We start from the raw sequence: 18,315 nt of genomic DNA on the forward strand, positions 1-18,315 counted from the left end.
ATTTGATAAATCTATTTTCTAACTTTTTTTAATTAAAAAAAAATTAACTAAATTATGGGAATACATGAGGGAACAAAAATTGATTAAAATGAAAAAACTTTTCATGTGAATTGCTTAAATATTAAAAAGTTGATTCTATAAATGAACTGTAGTCATGATATATTATATATAGAATACTTTTTTATCTTTGCCTTTTCCCATGTTTATATGGGGTTGGCGTTTCCTTCTCTAATAATACGTTTTTTCCATTTCTCCTTATCAAGGGCTTTTTCTCTCTTAAGTCCCCTCTAGTTCAAGTCTTCTTCCACCTTATCTTTCCAACTTCCTCTTTTCCTCTTTCCTTTTACTACCAGTTTTCCAATCTTCTTTCCAACATAATTACACTTCTTTGTTCTATGTGGCCAAACCAACTCAACCTACATTCTTGCATCTTTTTGCTCAAGGGGCTCACCTTAACAGAACCTCTAATGAAATCATTCCTTACTTTAATCTTCCTTGAAACTCCACACATTCATCTCAACATTTTCATCTCCACCACCTCCATCTTTCTTTCTTGGGCTTTTGTTATTGCCTATGTCTCCGCTCCATATAACATTGCAGGTCTAACAACTGATTTATATAATTTTCCTTTCAGATTGCAGCTAACTTTCTTGTTGCATGACACACTGCTCATCTTCCTCCAGTTCATTCATCCACATTGAATTCTATGCTGCACTTCTGAGTTCAATCTTCCTCCCATCTCAACAAATGTCCCAAGATATTTAAAACTCTGAACAAAAGAGAGTGGCACATTTTGGATTTTAATATTACACTCATCTCTACCATCCAGAGTTATATAAGCTGTTTTAGTTCTGCTAATCTTCATGCCTCTTTCTTCCAAAACTTTTTCCAATCTTCCAGTTTCTTCTCAGCCTTTATTTGGAAAAGTTCGCACAGCACAATATCATCTGTAAACAGCATACTTTATGGCGCCTCACACTTCACGTCACACACCAACACATTCATTATCAGTTCAAACAAATAAGGGCTAAGGGCCAATCCCTGATGCAAACCAACATTAATAAATAACCCTTCTGTAGTGCCCACACTACTCTTAACTTGGGTCTCTGCTCCCTTGTACATTTCCTTGACGAGCCTAACATATTTTTCTGGAACATTCTTTTCCCTCAAACATCTCCATATATCTTGCCTTGGTACTCTATCATATGCCTTTTCTAGATCTATGAACACTATGTGCAAATATTCCTGCATGTCCCTGTGCCTTTCCATCAGCTCTTTTAGAGCAAAGATAGCATCAGTCGTGCTCCTTCCCGGCAAAAAGCCAAACTGTTCCTCTCCAATCTCAAATTCTTGCCTAATCCTTCTTTCTACAATTTTCTCCCAAATCTTTATAGTATGGGACAATACCTCTGTAATTTCTGCAATTTGTACATCCCCTTTACCTTTAAAGATCGACACAAGAATGCTCTTCCTCCATTCATCTGGGATCTTCTCCTACTGCCAGAGTTTCTTCATAAGGTCCAATTCCCTCTTTACCCAAACCTCTCCAAGCCTCAACTGGAATCTGATCAGTGCCTACTGTTTTTCCCATCTTCATTTTCCTAAGCACACTTTCCACTTCTTCTCTGTTAATATCTTGCACCACTCCTTCATTTGCCTCTACATTCTCATATAAAGTTCTGGGGTTTTCTTCATTTAATAAATTCTTAAAATATACTTTTTATCTTTCCTTAACCCTTTTATAATCTTGTAATATCATTTTATCATCTTTAATCAGTTTAATAGAGGTAAAATCTTTTGATCTCTTGCTTTGGCAATTCTCATCAACTGCCTTTCACCACCTTTCCTTTCGAAAACTTTATAAGCCTCTTCCAAAGCCTTTGCTTTTGCAATAGCCACTGCCTTTTTAGTTTTTGTTTGCCAAATGGTAGGTTTCTTTATCTTCTGACCTTTCCATCAAATCCCATCTTTTCTTTGCCTCTTTCTTTTGTTTAACTGCAGATTATACCTCAGCATTCCACCACTAAAGATCCTGTCTTTCCGGCGATCTCTTCCCTGAAGTTTTTCCCAAAACCTCTTCTCCAACTTTCAAAATGCAATTACTATTCAGAATCACCATGTTTGCACATCATCTGGAAACTGGATTTCTTTTAACACTTTTACCTTAAATTTTTTCTTTAATTCCTCTTTTTTCAATCTCCACCATTTGATCCTTTGTTCAGTCTGGCTAATACAATTCTTACAATGGCCCATAAGAAAGTCACAATCCACCAGGAGAACTCTATGTTGTGCAGCAACACTTTCTCCATTTAACACCTTCTCATTTCACTCAGATGTTTCCTGCGGCACAAGAAAAAATCAATCTGGCTGGATCTACCTGCACTCATGTATGTAACCAGTTGATTTGCTTTCTTCTCAAAGTAGGTGTTAACTAGAGCAAGGTCAAAAGCCACAGCATGATCGACTAATCTTTCTCCCTCTCCATTCCATTCTCCCACACTCCACCTCCCAAGAACTCTTCTTTCTGCATTTTTCCTCTTCCCAACATGATTATTTAAATTGCCCCCACAATTAATCTCTTGTTCATAGGAACACACATTATAACTTGGTCAAGATCTGTCCGAAAGTTTGTCTTTTCTTCTCCACTACCTGGCTGAAGAGCATATATTATCAACTCCATTCCTTTCGCTCTTATTCACTCCACTCACAAACAGCTTGTACCTTCACTAAGTTCTTTAACTTTTTTCCTTTCCATCTTGTCTCTTGCAGGTACAAAATGTTCACTCTCCTTCTTTACATAAGATCAACCAACTCTCTACTCTTCCCATTTAATGTTCCAATGTTTAAAGTACTTATTCTTATACTTTTCTTCTTCTTCTTTTCTTTCTGGACTAACTACTTTATCCAGACCCGTCCTTGGTCAGCTCATTTGACATAGTTTTCAGGCGACAGGACTGCACATCACTTCGGGGAGACATCCTAACACAGTTATAACTTACTTTTAATCTTGCAGACATTCCATATAGTTTTGGCATAGGTTTTATGGTCGGATTCCCTTCCTGATGCCAACCCTATTTGTTATAAGGCTAACTATATATAATTATTTGTTCTAATATTCAAACCACAGTGATTATTGAACTCCGTTCTATTCAAATTTGAATTATTATATATAGAATACTAATAATGTATAATCAATGTGCTATTTTGAGAAGGAACTTCTAGTTTAGATTTTGTTTAAACCACATTTTGAACTAAAATAACTATAAAACTAGTGAATAACTGTATTAGAGCTGGCCTCATTATTATCTAAAATTATAAAATACTTATAATTGTTTAGCTGATCTTTGTGGGAAGTTATACGTTAAATAGACAAAATATTTAAAGTTATGATCATAAATAGTTCATGTAATCTTAGTTTGGTATGTTTGAATATTATCATTACATACAATATAATAATCTGTTTAGGATGATAAACTTAATTTATAATAATTTTCATTTTAGACAATATTACTTTTCTGAAGAAAATTTACAAAGAGATTTCTTCCTAAGAAGAAAAATGGATCAACAAGGATATCTTCCTCTTACACTTATTGCTGGTTTTCATAGAGTCCAAGCCTTAACTCAAGATATAAATTTAGTGATAGAGGTAAATATAATAATTTTATTATAATTAAATTAATAATAATCAAATTTACTATGAATTCTGTTTAGCATAAATATCACTATTGAATTGGTTAACTCCATATATTTATATGTATGGAAAGAAAAAGTTTATTAAAAAATGCTAATGCTGTTCGAATCATGAGTTTTATTATGCATCAAACACTTTTGGAAACATTGGTGTCTTGCCATTAGGCAAAATACTGTGAGATGTCATGGGTTAAATCCCTTCTGACCACTTACTTGGCAACGGTTTGCAAGGACCACTCACATTGTCATTTCAGATGGCTTTTTATCAAGTGGCAAGGGAGGTGAGCAAGTCGGCATGCATCCTTTCAGAGACAGGTTTAACAAATAAACAAAGCATTTATTAAAATCTAAGGTTAACAAAGTTGGTTAAATGCAATTAAATATATTAGACATATATACAAAGCCTCTTAGCAGCTAAGCCTGTTCTCGGAGCGAGAGAGAGAGAGTTCACAATGTTCTAATAAAAACACCTCAATGAGGAAATGAATGGTATGGTTTGTAGGAATTGTAGTCTGGTGTAGAACTGTAGTATGGCAATAAGTATGGAAGTTTGAAGCCATGGTCTGTCTTCTACCAATATCTTCTCCTTTCTTTCATTTGAGTTTATTGTATGGAGGTCCAGGAGACGAGATGCGCACATTGACAAGTATAACTTCCTTTGGATCACCCTGAGCTTTCGTGGGCTCCAGCTTTTATTCAATTGTTGTGGGAAAGGAGTCGCATGATTATCAAATGTTGACAATAATGGTGCATTCTTGACACCTATGTGTCAACTTTCCCATCTAATTGTTATCACAAACGGTGACCTCCAATCTAATTCTCACAAGGAGCGTTTTTCTCTATCGGAGTTGTTCACATCCCCCCTGACAACTGCATTAAATTCACAAATTTCACATTACTTTAAGGAACAAACGTCTTAGGAGATGTTTTTATTTGAATGTTCTTAAAATATTTATTTGATAATGACATATTGATGTTTCCACAACTGTTTAATCCAGAATAAAACTCATGATTCCTTGATCAGTTTTAGTATTTTTATAGATTTTGTTTTTCTGTGATACATAATCATCATGTGATGATATCTTCAATTATTCATTTTTATTTTCAAAATATTGTTTCTTTTCATTTTGAATTTCATTTTGGAAAGAAAAATATAGTATTCAGATTTTATATATTGTTTTTATGTTTCTTCTGAACAATGAAATAGAAATGGATAGCTTAGCAATTGGGTGAAGTTGATATATCATCAAATTTTTTTAAAATAAAAGTCTTAATCATTGTGTTGTTCATAGCTGGAACTGATTCTAACAATAATCACTCTCACACCTTCCTTGCATCTTTCAACAATATTTTATTAGAAACAAACTTTTTCAGCCTGCTTTAGGTACTCGGTAAATTGCTCAATTTGAATGTATAGAACTGAAGCAGGCCCATAAACTAAACCAAAAATGTTTGTTTCTAATAAAATATTGTTGGAAGATGCAAGGAAGGTGTGAGATTGATCATTAATAAAACTTTCTTATTTTAATTAATTCTTGAGCAAATTACTTGACCAATTATTAAAATAAGTATGTTATTACTTCAAAATTTGTGTTTATAGATGTTTGTGATTCAATAGATTTCTCTACATGCTATTGATGTAGTTTTTGATACTATTGTCAAATGCATCTATGTACATAAATTTGAAAATGAAATTCTTCTCTTTTGTTTAGTTTCATAGGAAAATGGAGGATTCTTGTTCAAAACTAGTTGAAATAACTTGCCTTATGATTTGTTGAGGCAGTAGAATTCTTAGAAATGTGGTCTTACTTATTCTTCTTATTTTACCACTATTCAAAAAAATAACAAGAACAGTTTGATCTAGCAAATGATAACTTTATAAAAAAAAAACTTTTTAATATTCTAAAATGACTTATGACATAATCATTTGTTACATGCATTAACTAGAACTGTAAATATTTATTAGGTGTTGAGAAAAGATACTCCTCCCAATACTGAATTGACAGATGATTTGAAGATACGTACACGCATTAATCCAGAATTTTGGCCAGTTGAGGATCAGGTAACAACAGAACTTCATCTCGACCTTCCAGCTTTTGTTCCTGGGCAGTCATTTTTTATTTGAATGTTTTAAAAATATTTGATCTGATGACGAAACATTGTTGTCTTCAGAAATATTTAATCCAGAATAAAACTCATGATTCCTTGAGCAGTTTTAGGATTTATATGGGTTTTTTTCTGTGACTATATAAATATAAATAATCATTATGATATCTTCAACCATTCATTTTTATTCTAAAATGCTTATAGATGTTTCTGGTTCAATAGATCTCTCTATATGCTATTGTCAAGAGCATCTGTGTACATAAATTTGAAAATTATGTTCTCTGTTGACTAATTTTATAGCAGGATTCCCACAATGTCATGATTTTTTATTTTAGTCAGAAAAAAGGATAAAATATAATCTGAGTCAGGATAATTAGTTAGTGGAAAAACTGGAAAGAAACTATACCTGCTCAACTGAGTCACACACAATTATCTGATAACAAAGGACATACAATCGACATGCTCAACTTGTCATACCCTACTTATGGTCAGACACATACTATTAACTTGTCTCTAATACAAAATAGCTCGAGATTATTATTTCCAACAACAATTATTCTCAGATGATAACCAAGTTCTACATCTGTTAAAAGATGACAGACAAATTTAATCTATTAGGGCATATCTTCAAGCAATAAACATATATTTGAAGCTCTAAAACAGTATATAATAGAAAGATTTATGAATTATTAAAACAACCAAAAGGAATTCTAATACCCAAATGTCTTGACCTAGTACTTTTTGGCTTTCTACTGAACTTCCCAAATCCAACCAACCATGAAACTTGAATCAAATGATAGAAAAATCAGGAAAATGTATTAATTTTTGTTAATAGTAAGTTTTTACTTTGTGTTTCTTCTCTTTTGGAGACAGAGCAATTAATTAACAAAGCCTCTTCTACATGACTTATAAAATTGAGTTCATTCTCAAAAATTTGATTGGTTGATTTTGATTAAGCTTTGTTGTTTTACATAATATGAAATGAGGAAATTAAAAGTGTATTAAAATTAAGGTCTATCATTATTTTCAAGATACAGGATCAGTAGCACAGGTGCAATTTTTTTTTATATATTATTGTTTATTCCACAGTGACATTACTCTTGTAGTAACAACAAGTGATTTATCATAGATGGCCTCCAAAACAGTATTATTGACTTGCTAGCACTTTGACTCAATTCTTAGTTCATGTTTGGACAGAAAACAAACTCTGTTTAGTTTTGCTTTACTTTTCTTGTGTTAGGATATGGCAACCACACTTCTAGCACATTACATTCCACGATGCAAACAGCACTAATATGATTTAATTTTAAATAAAAATTCTTATGTGATCTTTTCTAATAACTAGAATGTAAATTGCTGCTTTTATGATTTTGTAATTTTTTTTTGCTCTGACTTGTTGGTGTTGTCAATAGAAACTACTTGCAATTATTTTTACTGTTAAACTTGCAAGCTTAGAAACAACTTTGTTGTTACAAGCAAGTGCAAACATATAATTCCCAGATAAATATATTTCCTTTCAATTTTGTAGTAAATTTTTCAACTTTATGGGTACATTATAAAGGACTTCTATTTAGTCCTAGTACATTATAAAGGACTTCTATTTAGTTCTATTTAGGACTTCTATTTAGTACCATCATCTATGTTTGTGAGACTATGTTTTATTTTTCTGGAACTTTTTTGTTTAAATTAAAATAATGTAACTTCAAAAAGAAGAGTATTCAATGAGCCATGGTTGGAATCGTGTTTAAGCCCAGATTTTAGTTTGAGTAGAAAGGATGAAGATTTATATCACAAATTTTGCAATGTTTGCAAAAAAGTTTTGCACTCTGGAATTTGGGGCAAAAAGTAGTTTTTCATTTGTAGTAATGGGATAATTTAACAACAGACGGGCAAAATCAGGTCTTCGCAAACTTCTATAAAAAACATTTTTGATAAATTCCAACAGAAGCATCTCTACACAAGTTGTAATTGTGTGCAATATTCATAATTAATCTATGCAACTTGTGTAATGAAATTGTACATTTTTCTTACAGCAATACAGTTTTCTTTCTAGTTTGTTAAAGGGAAATATTAAATCTATAGAAATATTCAGTTTTAAGGATGATGATATGGTCAATTTGAATTAATATAAATCACTAGAGGAACAGTAGCTAGTTTGCTTTATCGAAAATTTGTATTAACGATTTTCAGGGTCAAATTTACGGAGTTAAGAATTAATAGGAAATCAAAAGCTCTAATTTACTAAATAAAGTTAAATAAAATTAGTTTGATTTTGTAAATAAATTTAAATGTTCTGAATGATTTTCAGATCAAACAAAATGGGAGGCAACTGTATTCATTGCTTCACTGTGGATCAATATATCAGAATGGTTAAACGAAACAAAGCTAAAAGAAATCTGTGATTTTTTTTTTCTGTTGAAGATTGTTTTAAAAAGTAGAAAGTATTTTTTAGTGCCAAAAGAGTAAAAAGAAACCAAATTTGGCATCATCATATGCACCCCTGATATGCAAGCTAGCATATGTTTGTACTGGACTATATCCATTTCAGGGGGTGGATGTCCTAAAACTTTTAATTCCTATTTTCTGAGTGTGGTAGAATGGCTGCGAAAACTAGATGTTTGAATTTTTTGCAATCGGAGATTTAACTTGTCCTTGCTTACTAGGAGAAAAACGTTCTGTTTAAGTAAAATAATTTTAACTATAGTACCAGTTTGCTTTTTACACTTTTTGATGTGAATAAAATTATTATTGGAAATAGGGTTATTTCTTAGGGTTGTGAAAATAATTTACAGTTTGTTTTAACAAATACTAGTAAAATTGTTGTTCACTTTATTGCATGAAAATAAACATTGTGACAATGGTGTTTTGCTAGAACAATGGGAAAATTCACTTTAATGCGAGAATGTGCTTATTGGTGTTCATTTTAAGGCAAGTTGTCTGTACTAATGTTGTGATTACTTGGGTTCTTAACATTGTTCAAAGTAAATTGTCATTATGTTGTGAAAAAATTGCAGAGGCATTTAGAATCACATTTCCAGATAATTGTAATGCCTCAAAGTGTGTTAGGCTAAGCTATGTACTTTTATACCTTATGGCTTTGCACTGCATTTTGATAGAATGCCGAAAGATTAGGTACATTTATGCAAAGAATTTGCTGTATGTTTAGATGAAGCAGTGAATAAGTCAAATTTGACTTGTCATGTTACCTTATTTATTCAATTTTTTGATATAAATCAAAATAAAGTATCTACACATTACTATACTAGTGTGTTTTTATGAAGATCAACTGCTCAATGTCTTTTAAATGGTTTTTAGTAATGGTTATTCCTCTACTTTAAAGTCAGTGAATGGGTGTAGTATAAACTTAAGTTTTATTAATCAAGATGCTGTATGCTTATATCAGAGAAAGATAGTGAAGGAGATGGGAAATATTTTGTGAATATTGACATCTGTGGTGTACATGTAATAAATAGTTATGAAAACTGGCCTTGAATCTATTCATTAGGAACTTGTCATGAAGATTAAGTCTTCATGACAAGTTTAAATTTGAGCTCAATTTTGATGAGGAAGAACTGAAATTTGAAAAGATAATTGGTGATTTCTATCCCTTCTGTTTTGTTTAACAACCCAAACTATGTAGAACTTTGGAAAATAGTAAAAATGGGCTTATTTTTGCATGAAAATGCAAGTGTTGAGAGAGAATTTTTCATAAACCAATTTGTGTTGAAAATTAGCTTGAAGAAACCATTGTAGCATAGAGAAAAGTTTGTGATGTGACAATAGATGCTGGAGGCAGGAAAGAAATATCAATCACTTACAAGATGCTTCTCTCTGTTAGATCTGCCAGAAGGCATTTTGAGAAATTCCTTGAAGGAAAAGGAAATGTTCAGAAGAGAAAAGTACTGCTGAAAAGAGGAAACTCCAGTTAGAAATAAAAAACAACTTGAGTTAGGAATTTTTGAAAAAACTGTCAAGAATATGGAATTCAAAAACTTTGTGGGAATCCTGTATAGGAAAATGAAGAATTCTTCTTCGAAACAAGTTGAAAATAACTCATCCTATGATTTGTTATTTTTAATGAAATTTATCAGATTTCTACAGTACATGCAGTAGAATTAATGAAAACATGTTCCTGCTTATTCTTTTTATTTAACCATTATTTAAAATAACAGTTTAACCTAATAAATGACAACTTTGTATTTTTTATTTTTTTTTATTTTTAAATGATTCTTATGACATAACCATTTTCTTACATTAATCACTAAATATTTATTAGGCAGTGAAAGATATTCCCACTATTGAATTGATGGATTATATGAAGATAGATAGATGCATTTATCTACACGATTTTCAAGTTGAGGTTCAGGTAACAACATAACTTCATCCTGATGTTCCAGCTTTTATTCCTGGGCAGTCAGTTTTATTTGAATGTTTTTAAAATATTTGATCTGATGACGAAACATTGATGTCCTCAGAAATGTTTAATCCAGTATAAAACTCATGATTTCGTGAACAGTTTTAGCATTTTTCTGGTTTTATAGTTTTTATCATTATTTGTAGTCATAGTACTATANAACTGTCTGCTCTTTTGAAATACTTATGAAATACCATTCAATGAATGAAAACTATAAAAATGAACACACTAATTATCATTATTTGTAGTCATAGGACTAAATATGAATTTAAACAATCATCTTATATATTCGATAAACTTAGTATGTAGTGGGTGATTGGTTAACGAACAAATGGGATAACGAACACTTTCACGAACGATATTTATGTTCAGATAATGAACACCTCACAGAACAAACACAAGAAAAAGCAATGTAAAATAATTAATACTGATTGCTCTTCCCTTGTCTTCAGGCAACAATTCGAAACTTTTTGGAATGCGTGAGACGTTGACATTGACTCTCAACCCAATTTAAATTGAACAGATAGTATTCCTCTGAATTTTGAAACTCTCCCTTGTAATTCCAGCCTTTTATTTTTCTGACAGAAACAATTTTTTTATAGTATTCGTGAGACTGTCAGGCGGGCACTCACCAAGTTTTTGTGTTGGTTTTTATTTTTGAAAGGTGAGAGTATAATAGCAAAGATAGAGAGTGGGCAAATGTCTGATGCTGCTGGGCAGTATGTCTCGAACAGGTGTACAGTAGGCCACAGTTCAATCTTATCGAAGAAAGATACTATATAATCAAGAAGACTCAAGCAGCTTAAAGAGTAACAAAAATCACATCTGAGAAATAAAGAATATTGAAGAGCTCATAATAGAACCTGAAATGGATCTGACGTCAGAAGAACACCAAGAAACTCAGTGAGGTGTTTTCTTCTGAAAAAGAGGATTAATGCCAATATTCGCTATTAACCTATTCGATGTTGAAATTTTCATTTGTTGCCTGTGACGCCATGTTAAATTTTTGTCAATGTTAAGCCTAAAAAAAATTTTTTTTGTCTTTAAATAATAATTGTGTTTACTGTATCATTAAAAATTATTTTTTTATGTTGCAGAAACAAAACAAATATATTGAATAATATAGAAAAAAATTATATTTTGAAAGTTCGTTTTAATATAAAAATTGTGACGTATAGCAACATCTAGTATCAAAAACGTTCCAATGTAAACACGAAAATATTTGGGATCGCCCACGCAGGTCAACACGAATATTTTCAGGAACAACGTAGGACAGGTTAAACATCTTTTGAAGAAGTAGTAGGATATCAGAACAATGGTCTTAGAATGGCATCTAAACCAGGTTGAGGTTAATAAGCTTCGGGATCTCTACAATTACAATGCTATTAATTACTTCTAAAAAATCCTGAAGAAGAGAGAAAAGCAATCGACATTGGACAGATTCTTTAACCCCCACAAATGGAAAAAAACATGACTAATAAAAATGCAATACTGTGTATATATGTATTTTTTATTTTTTTGGGGTCTCCAGTACAAATTAATCAAATTCCCATAAAAACCTATGATTAATCGATAATCGGTTAACAAACAATTCGGATAGCAAACAAAGTCTTGGAACAGATTATGTTCGTTAACCAATCGCCCAGTGTATTATCAAATTTTCTTCCAATGTAACTTTTTCTTACGTGAATTAATTCTTTGGAAAATTGATTGACCAATTATTAAAGTAAGTAGGTTGTTATTTTGAAATTTTTATTTATGTTGATAGATGCTTATGATTCAAGAGATTTCTCTATATGCTATTGCTATAGTTTGTAATGCTATTGTCAAATGCATCTACATACATAAATTTGAAAGTGAAACTCTTCTCTGTTGTCTAGTTTCATAGGAAAATAGAGGATTCTTGTTTAAAACAAGCTGAAAATAACTCATCCTATGATTTGTTGTGCAGTAGAAGTTGTAAAAATATGTAACTTTGGTCTTACTTATTCATTTTATTTAAACTATTGTTCAAAATAACAAGAACAGAGTTCAATGTATTAAATGATAAATTTGTATTTTTTTTTTTTTTTTAATATATTTTTAAATCATTCTTTTTATTATGGCATAATCATTTTGTTGACTATATTAACAACTGTAAACATTTACTAGGCATTGAAAGATGCTCCTGCTATTGAATTGAAAGATAACTTGAAGATACGTACACGCAATAATCCAGAGTTTTGGCCAATTGAAAGTCAAGTAACAACAGAACTTCATCCTGATGTTCCAGCTTTTGTTCCTGGGCAGCCATATCCTTATACTGGTAAGAATTTATTTTAATAAAACTTATTTAAAATTGGAAATNTATATTAACAACTGTAAACATTTACTAGGCATTGAAAGATGCTCCTGCTATTGAATTGAAGGATAATTTGAAGATACGTACACGCAATAATCCAGAGTTTTGGCCAATTGAGAGTCAAGTAACAACAGAACTTCATCCTGATGTTCCAGCTTTTGTTCCTGGGCAGCCATATCCTTATACTGGTAAGAATTTATTTTAATAAAACTTATTTAAAATTGGAAATTTTAATGATAGTTTTTTTTTCTAATAATGTTTGTTATATTTTCTAATAATATTTTTGTAAAGGATTTATTAAACAAAACAAAATAGTTAATTAAAATAAATAACAAGAACACTTCATAGATTTTTATGCTAAGAAAACTGTCTGCTCTTTTGAAATACTTATGAAATACCACTCAATGAATGAAAATTATAAAAATGAACACACTAAAACCAAAAAATATCCAGCAGGAACAAACTTTAATAAAGTAAGCAAACATTTTTAACAGTTTTAAACTGTTATCTTCAGGTTAAGTTGCAATAGAATGTAAAGAGGAAGATATAACATAATTTTTTAATGGAAAGAACTATTGTACCATTAGTTGGAAAAGAGTGTGTTGTTGATGATGTCAACATGAACTTGTACGTATCATTAACTCAATGATAAATTAAAATTTTTGCCAGTTACGCTGACATTATTGATGACACACTCTTTGCTGACCAATGAAACGATAGTTCTTTCCATTCAAAAATTGTGTTCTATCTTCCTCTTTACATTTTATTATAACTTAACCTGAAGCCGATTTGTTTAAAACCATTGAAAACATTTGTTTAGTTCAATAAAGTTTGTTCCTGCTGGATATTTTTGTTTTTAGTGTGAAGTATTTATACAAAATCATTAGTAGATTAGTTCAAAGTGTATGAGTATTTCAAAAAGAAATTTTCTTTTATATTCAAATTATTCACATTGCATTAGAACATATAACAAACTAAAAATTATCTTTATTCTTTTTTTATATACTGTATATTGTACCTTTTTAAATATTAAACTTTATTAATTATTTCAAAACAGATTTCTTTTTTCAAGGTGCATCTATGTCTGATATGTACTTTGAATCATTTGGGAATGATAAACTAAAACAGCAATTACACGGATCGAATGATTATTCATCTTGTATGGATGGAGATGCTGGAACCGACGCTGATACTGAACAGGAACCAGAAGGCAAGGAGCAGGATGGAAAAGATTTCTGTGATTATACAGAAAAAGAAAAAACAGTTAATACAAGTGATCAGCCCAAAAAAGAACTATTAAATAATGAAACTTCAAATGAAATAATTAATGAAGTTGAGAAACTATCCATAGGAGAGGAGTCTAATGTGATAACTTCGGGACCATCTAGTGTAAACGAAAATAATCAAACCAATAATAATGCTTTCGAAGAAGCTTGGAAACAAGTGAAACGACGTGCAAGATCACATTCAAAGCCAAAAGTATGATTGAATATGAAATTTGTATATATTTTTTTTTTTAGCATAAATAACAATTATAAAAATAACTGTCAACTTCGGTATGTTTGATTAATTAGTTAATATGCTGATAGTATGTAAGTTGTTTTTAATGTGTATTAGCTTTTTATTTGCTTTCTACAAAAAAAAATGACATTTATGATGTAAATTTGTTGAAATCAAACAACAGATACATGACATTATGGAAGAAAACGTTGTATTTTCGACAAAACCTTTCATAAAAAATTTAATTATTTGCTCCAAAACTTTTATCTCTTTGCAATTTTAATGTATGTAAGCAGTTTCTTTGGTACTTTTAGTTCTATTTGATAAATATTTTCTGGAAAACAATAAATATTTGTATAATAATTGTGGATTAAATCTAGTATTTAAAAAAAAAAATACACAAAATTACATTAATTTTAATTTGTTTTAATTTAATTTATTTAAAAATCAGATATTGACACATCAAAGCTGAAGCATAAAACACTAACTCTTCAGCCACTTTAACACCAAAACGTTTTCAACCTTTTTGGGAATCGTCGGTGTTTCTATCTAGAATAAATTTCTAAAAAGAAATCATTTTTCAAGACTCTATTGAATTTTTGAACATAAAGGTTTGCAGAAAAGGATAACTTTCAAATTTCACATTTGGAAACAAAAATCTCCTTGGAGATAACATTGACTTTTTGAAAATTGAAGTGATACATAGTTCAGAGATAATGATTTTAACATATTTATGGTGAATAAAAAGTATACGTAAATAAAAAACACAAAATGAACAAAAAACAACAGACTAATCCCAAATTGATTATAATTTAAACAATGCCTTCCAGGCTGTGGAAATGACATGCCAGTAAACAACACCACATACCATATGCATGTATTTCTGCATGCTTGAAAAATGAATGTTTTTGGCTACTTTTAGGAGACTGTTTCAGTTATTAAGCCATTAGAAAATCATATGAGATTCTTTGTATTCCAAAATAAAACATTCTAATACTAAATATATAATTGGTGCGTAAATTGACATTCCAGTCTTTAAAATTATGCAATCCTTTCCAAATTCTTTTCAAAAAACATATTTCTAGTTGTTTGTGAGTCTTAAATTATTTATTTCTCTTACTGGACAGATTAAACTGACCTCATTGAATAGTAACAGTGTCCGATGTGTGACACCCTTTTAATAATAGTCTTGAATGCTAGGGCTTTATATTTTTTGAGGTCACAGGATACAGTTGTATTACTATGTGGAGGGATTAGTGTTCTAGGTTATAATACACCCAGCATTTTTATTTATACTCTTGTAGTTTTATATTGATGCATAGAAAGTTTCCTCATAATAACTGCTTTTGCTCTAATTTTTATGTTAATTCACATAGATTGTTGTTTACTGTGTTCAAAAAATATTCTCTGTTAGACTTCTTGGTCCAGATGATTAGTATATCATCAACATAGTGTAAACACAAGATTATATAATCATTAAATATAGGCAGGACCAATCTTTCAGTCATCTTAGTACTAATTCACAGAGATCTCCTGAGGTAGGCTATAGGGATGTTAATGCTGCATAAATGTTTCATTATTAAATGAAAGGAGGAGTGTTGACTTACTAGGTGAGTAAGCTCTAAAATATCAGTGTTGTATCTTTTGTTTGGGATGGTGTTGAGTAAGTGATCATGTAATGCACAAAAACATGGTTTGATTTTGATTGAAGGAAAAGTGAAATAAAGTGTAACACTGTATATATATTCATCGTCCATTAGTGATGCAAACATATTTACACACATCTTGTCTGTAAATATGTTTGCATCATCAGTTTTGAACTAAGCATTACTTGAACTTTTGAAAGTCAGTGCTATCTCTAAGGAGATATTTTCAAATGGAATTTAAAAGCGATTCCATTTCTGGAAATGTTTACATTCAAAAGGTAATGGTAAAATTAGAAAATGGTTTTTTTTAAATTTATTTCAGAATTAAGCATTGAAGATGAGCCTAAAAGGGTGAAAACATTTGATATTAATGAAAGTGGCTGAAGTTTATTGTTAGTGTTTTATAAATAGAAATATTAACATATTTTTATTAAAAATAAATATAATTCAAAAACCAAAATCTATTTTGTGTACTTTTAATAAGGTTTATTAAAAGAAATTCAATGAAAGTACATTGCAATAACATGATAAGTTCTGTTTATCATGTACTTTGATTATGCTAAAACATTTTAAAAATTAAGATATACATATTTTGCCCTCAAGCATTCGTTCTTTTATTTAGTAGTGACTAAATGGGTAAAACTACCAAACGTTGGTAGTTGGTCATAGGCTTGTGTTTGACTAACAGGTTGACCAGTTGGGGAGTTTTTTAATGTATATAATACCTGAATAGAGGCAAATATCTTTTAAAAGTTCTCTCAGGAGTCATCACTCTTGTCAAATGATAGTCAAAAAAGATAAAGAACCACAAAACCTACATTTTGTGGTTCATCATCTTATTAAACTATCAAATAGATAACATGCTCTTAAAATATTTTTACTTATTTCTTGAGGTTATATTTTAAATGTGCAATATTAGCTAAGAAAGAAGCAGTACACACTGTATGACTCCAGCAATATATTTAATTAACCAAAAATGTTTTGACCTACTTCCAAAGGCCTTCTTCAGTTGGAACATCAAACTTAAATGAAAAAAGTATATTCAAAAAATGTATTAAATACAATGGAACTAATTTAATGTTCTTCCCAATTCTTTTATTTCCATTGTATTTAATGCATTTTTTGAATATACTTTTTTCATTTAAGTTTGATGTTTCAACTGAAGAAGGCCTTTGGAAGTAGGTCAAAACATTTTTGGTTAATTAAATATATTGCTGGAGTTACACGAGATGTACTGCTTCCAGTTTTGTCAAATTATTTTGTAAGATAGAAGAGAAATTTAATTACTTTCAAGAACAGAATATTTAACAAAAATATAAATAAAATTAATTGCTTATTGCAAACTCAGTATATTTGCCTGTATTAAGTTTGATAGTAAATAAATATCTAGTATATGTGTTTGTTTAAAATTTGGTTCAGCATAATTTGATATTAGTTAACAAAATTTAATATGTTTACTTGTTTTATGAAAGCTGCAAGTTTGAATTTTGTTCTAAGCTATCTTTCGTACCTACTTACTTTTATTAAGCAATTTCAATTAATATAAGAAAGTAGGTATGAAAGATAACTTCTGACTATAAGTATCACTAGTTGTTGGTTGTCACTTTTTTGATTAAAATAATAAACTTCTTAGGGAATTGCAATTAACCATGAATTATTTGAAGAAATTACTAATATTTTTTTTTTTAATTTGCAAAGAGTTTTAAATGTATTTCTAAATTTAACGAAAGTAATATTTATATTTGAAATTTTTATTATTTTAAATAAAGTTTGTTAAAAATATTTATACATTTATAAGTTATTAAAGAAAATATTAATGGATTTTTATAGTTTACAGAATTAAAAATAATCTCTGAATTATGTAGATAATTACAATTCTAAATGAAAGGTAATAAAGAACTTAATCCTTTCTGTAACTGCACTATCACAATAATAAATACATAACCATTAAATATGCAGTAACTAACATTTACTAATCATCTAATGTTTTCAGTTAGATGATTAGTAAATGTTAGTTAATGCATATTTAATAAAGAATTGATGTAATTTTATATTAAAGTTTGTAAATATATTAGTCAAACAAATGAAATAACTTTTTCTTGTAGCCAAATTAGTTTAAAACAAAATGCTTTTGATCCTTAACGAGTTGTCTTCAGCTTTTATTCGAGATTTTCAAGTAAAAGCTGAAGATAAACTAATTTGCCTTTCAGAAGAAAGAAATTTATGTTGTGTAAAATGATGCTTATTGCTACTTTTATACAAATTTGTCAAATAAATGGATTTTATAAGTGTGCTGATCTTAACTGATGACTCTTTTAGTAGATTTTGCATATCGTTTCAAGCACAGTTAATACCTTTTGCTACTCTGTTGTGTTTAAAAACAGTGTAGTCAGAATCTGTGCTAAAATAAAGCAAACTAAAAATGTTCTTGTGGATTTCTATTGCAAGAAATTAAACGGTATGCTACAAATTAATGACTGTTGATAATGATTTATATTAAGAAGCAACCATTAACAATTGGATTTTCATAGAAAATTGTTCTGTAGCTTAAATAAAAATTTCAGAAAAATATGATTAGATTGTAGTCTTTTAGGATTCTTCAGTTTAAATATTAATTT

General features: G+C 29.9%; 1 protein-coding gene across 8 annotated transcripts in view; it reads left to right on the top strand.

Moving 5' to 3' along the window:
- Positions 1-18,315, top strand: part of LOC111637573 (la-related protein 1B-like) — a 151,980-nt gene that overhangs the window by 60,597 nt on the left and 73,068 nt on the right. For 6 of the 8 annotated variants that reach the window (XM_023383080.1, XM_023383082.1, XM_023383084.1 and 3 more), the window contains 3 exons: positions 3,502-3,646; positions 12,586-12,739; positions 13,609-14,030. In XM_023383080.1, coding sequence (XP_023238848.1) covers positions 3,502-3,646; positions 12,586-12,739; positions 13,609-14,030 — 721 coding nt within the window. Of the gene's footprint in view, positions 1-3,501; positions 3,647-12,361; positions 12,516-12,585; positions 12,740-13,608; positions 14,031-18,315 lie in introns of all 8 variants that reach the window. The other 2 variants (XM_023383085.1, XM_023383083.1) reach the window with 2 other exon arrangements.

Source organism: Centruroides sculpturatus, unplaced genomic scaffold (genome assembly GCF_000671375.1).
Source record: "Centruroides sculpturatus isolate CEXI.00-Female unplaced genomic scaffold, Cexi_2.0 scaffold1132, whole genome shotgun sequence".
Taxonomy (NCBI): domain Eukaryota; kingdom Metazoa; phylum Arthropoda; class Arachnida; order Scorpiones; family Buthidae; genus Centruroides; species Centruroides sculpturatus.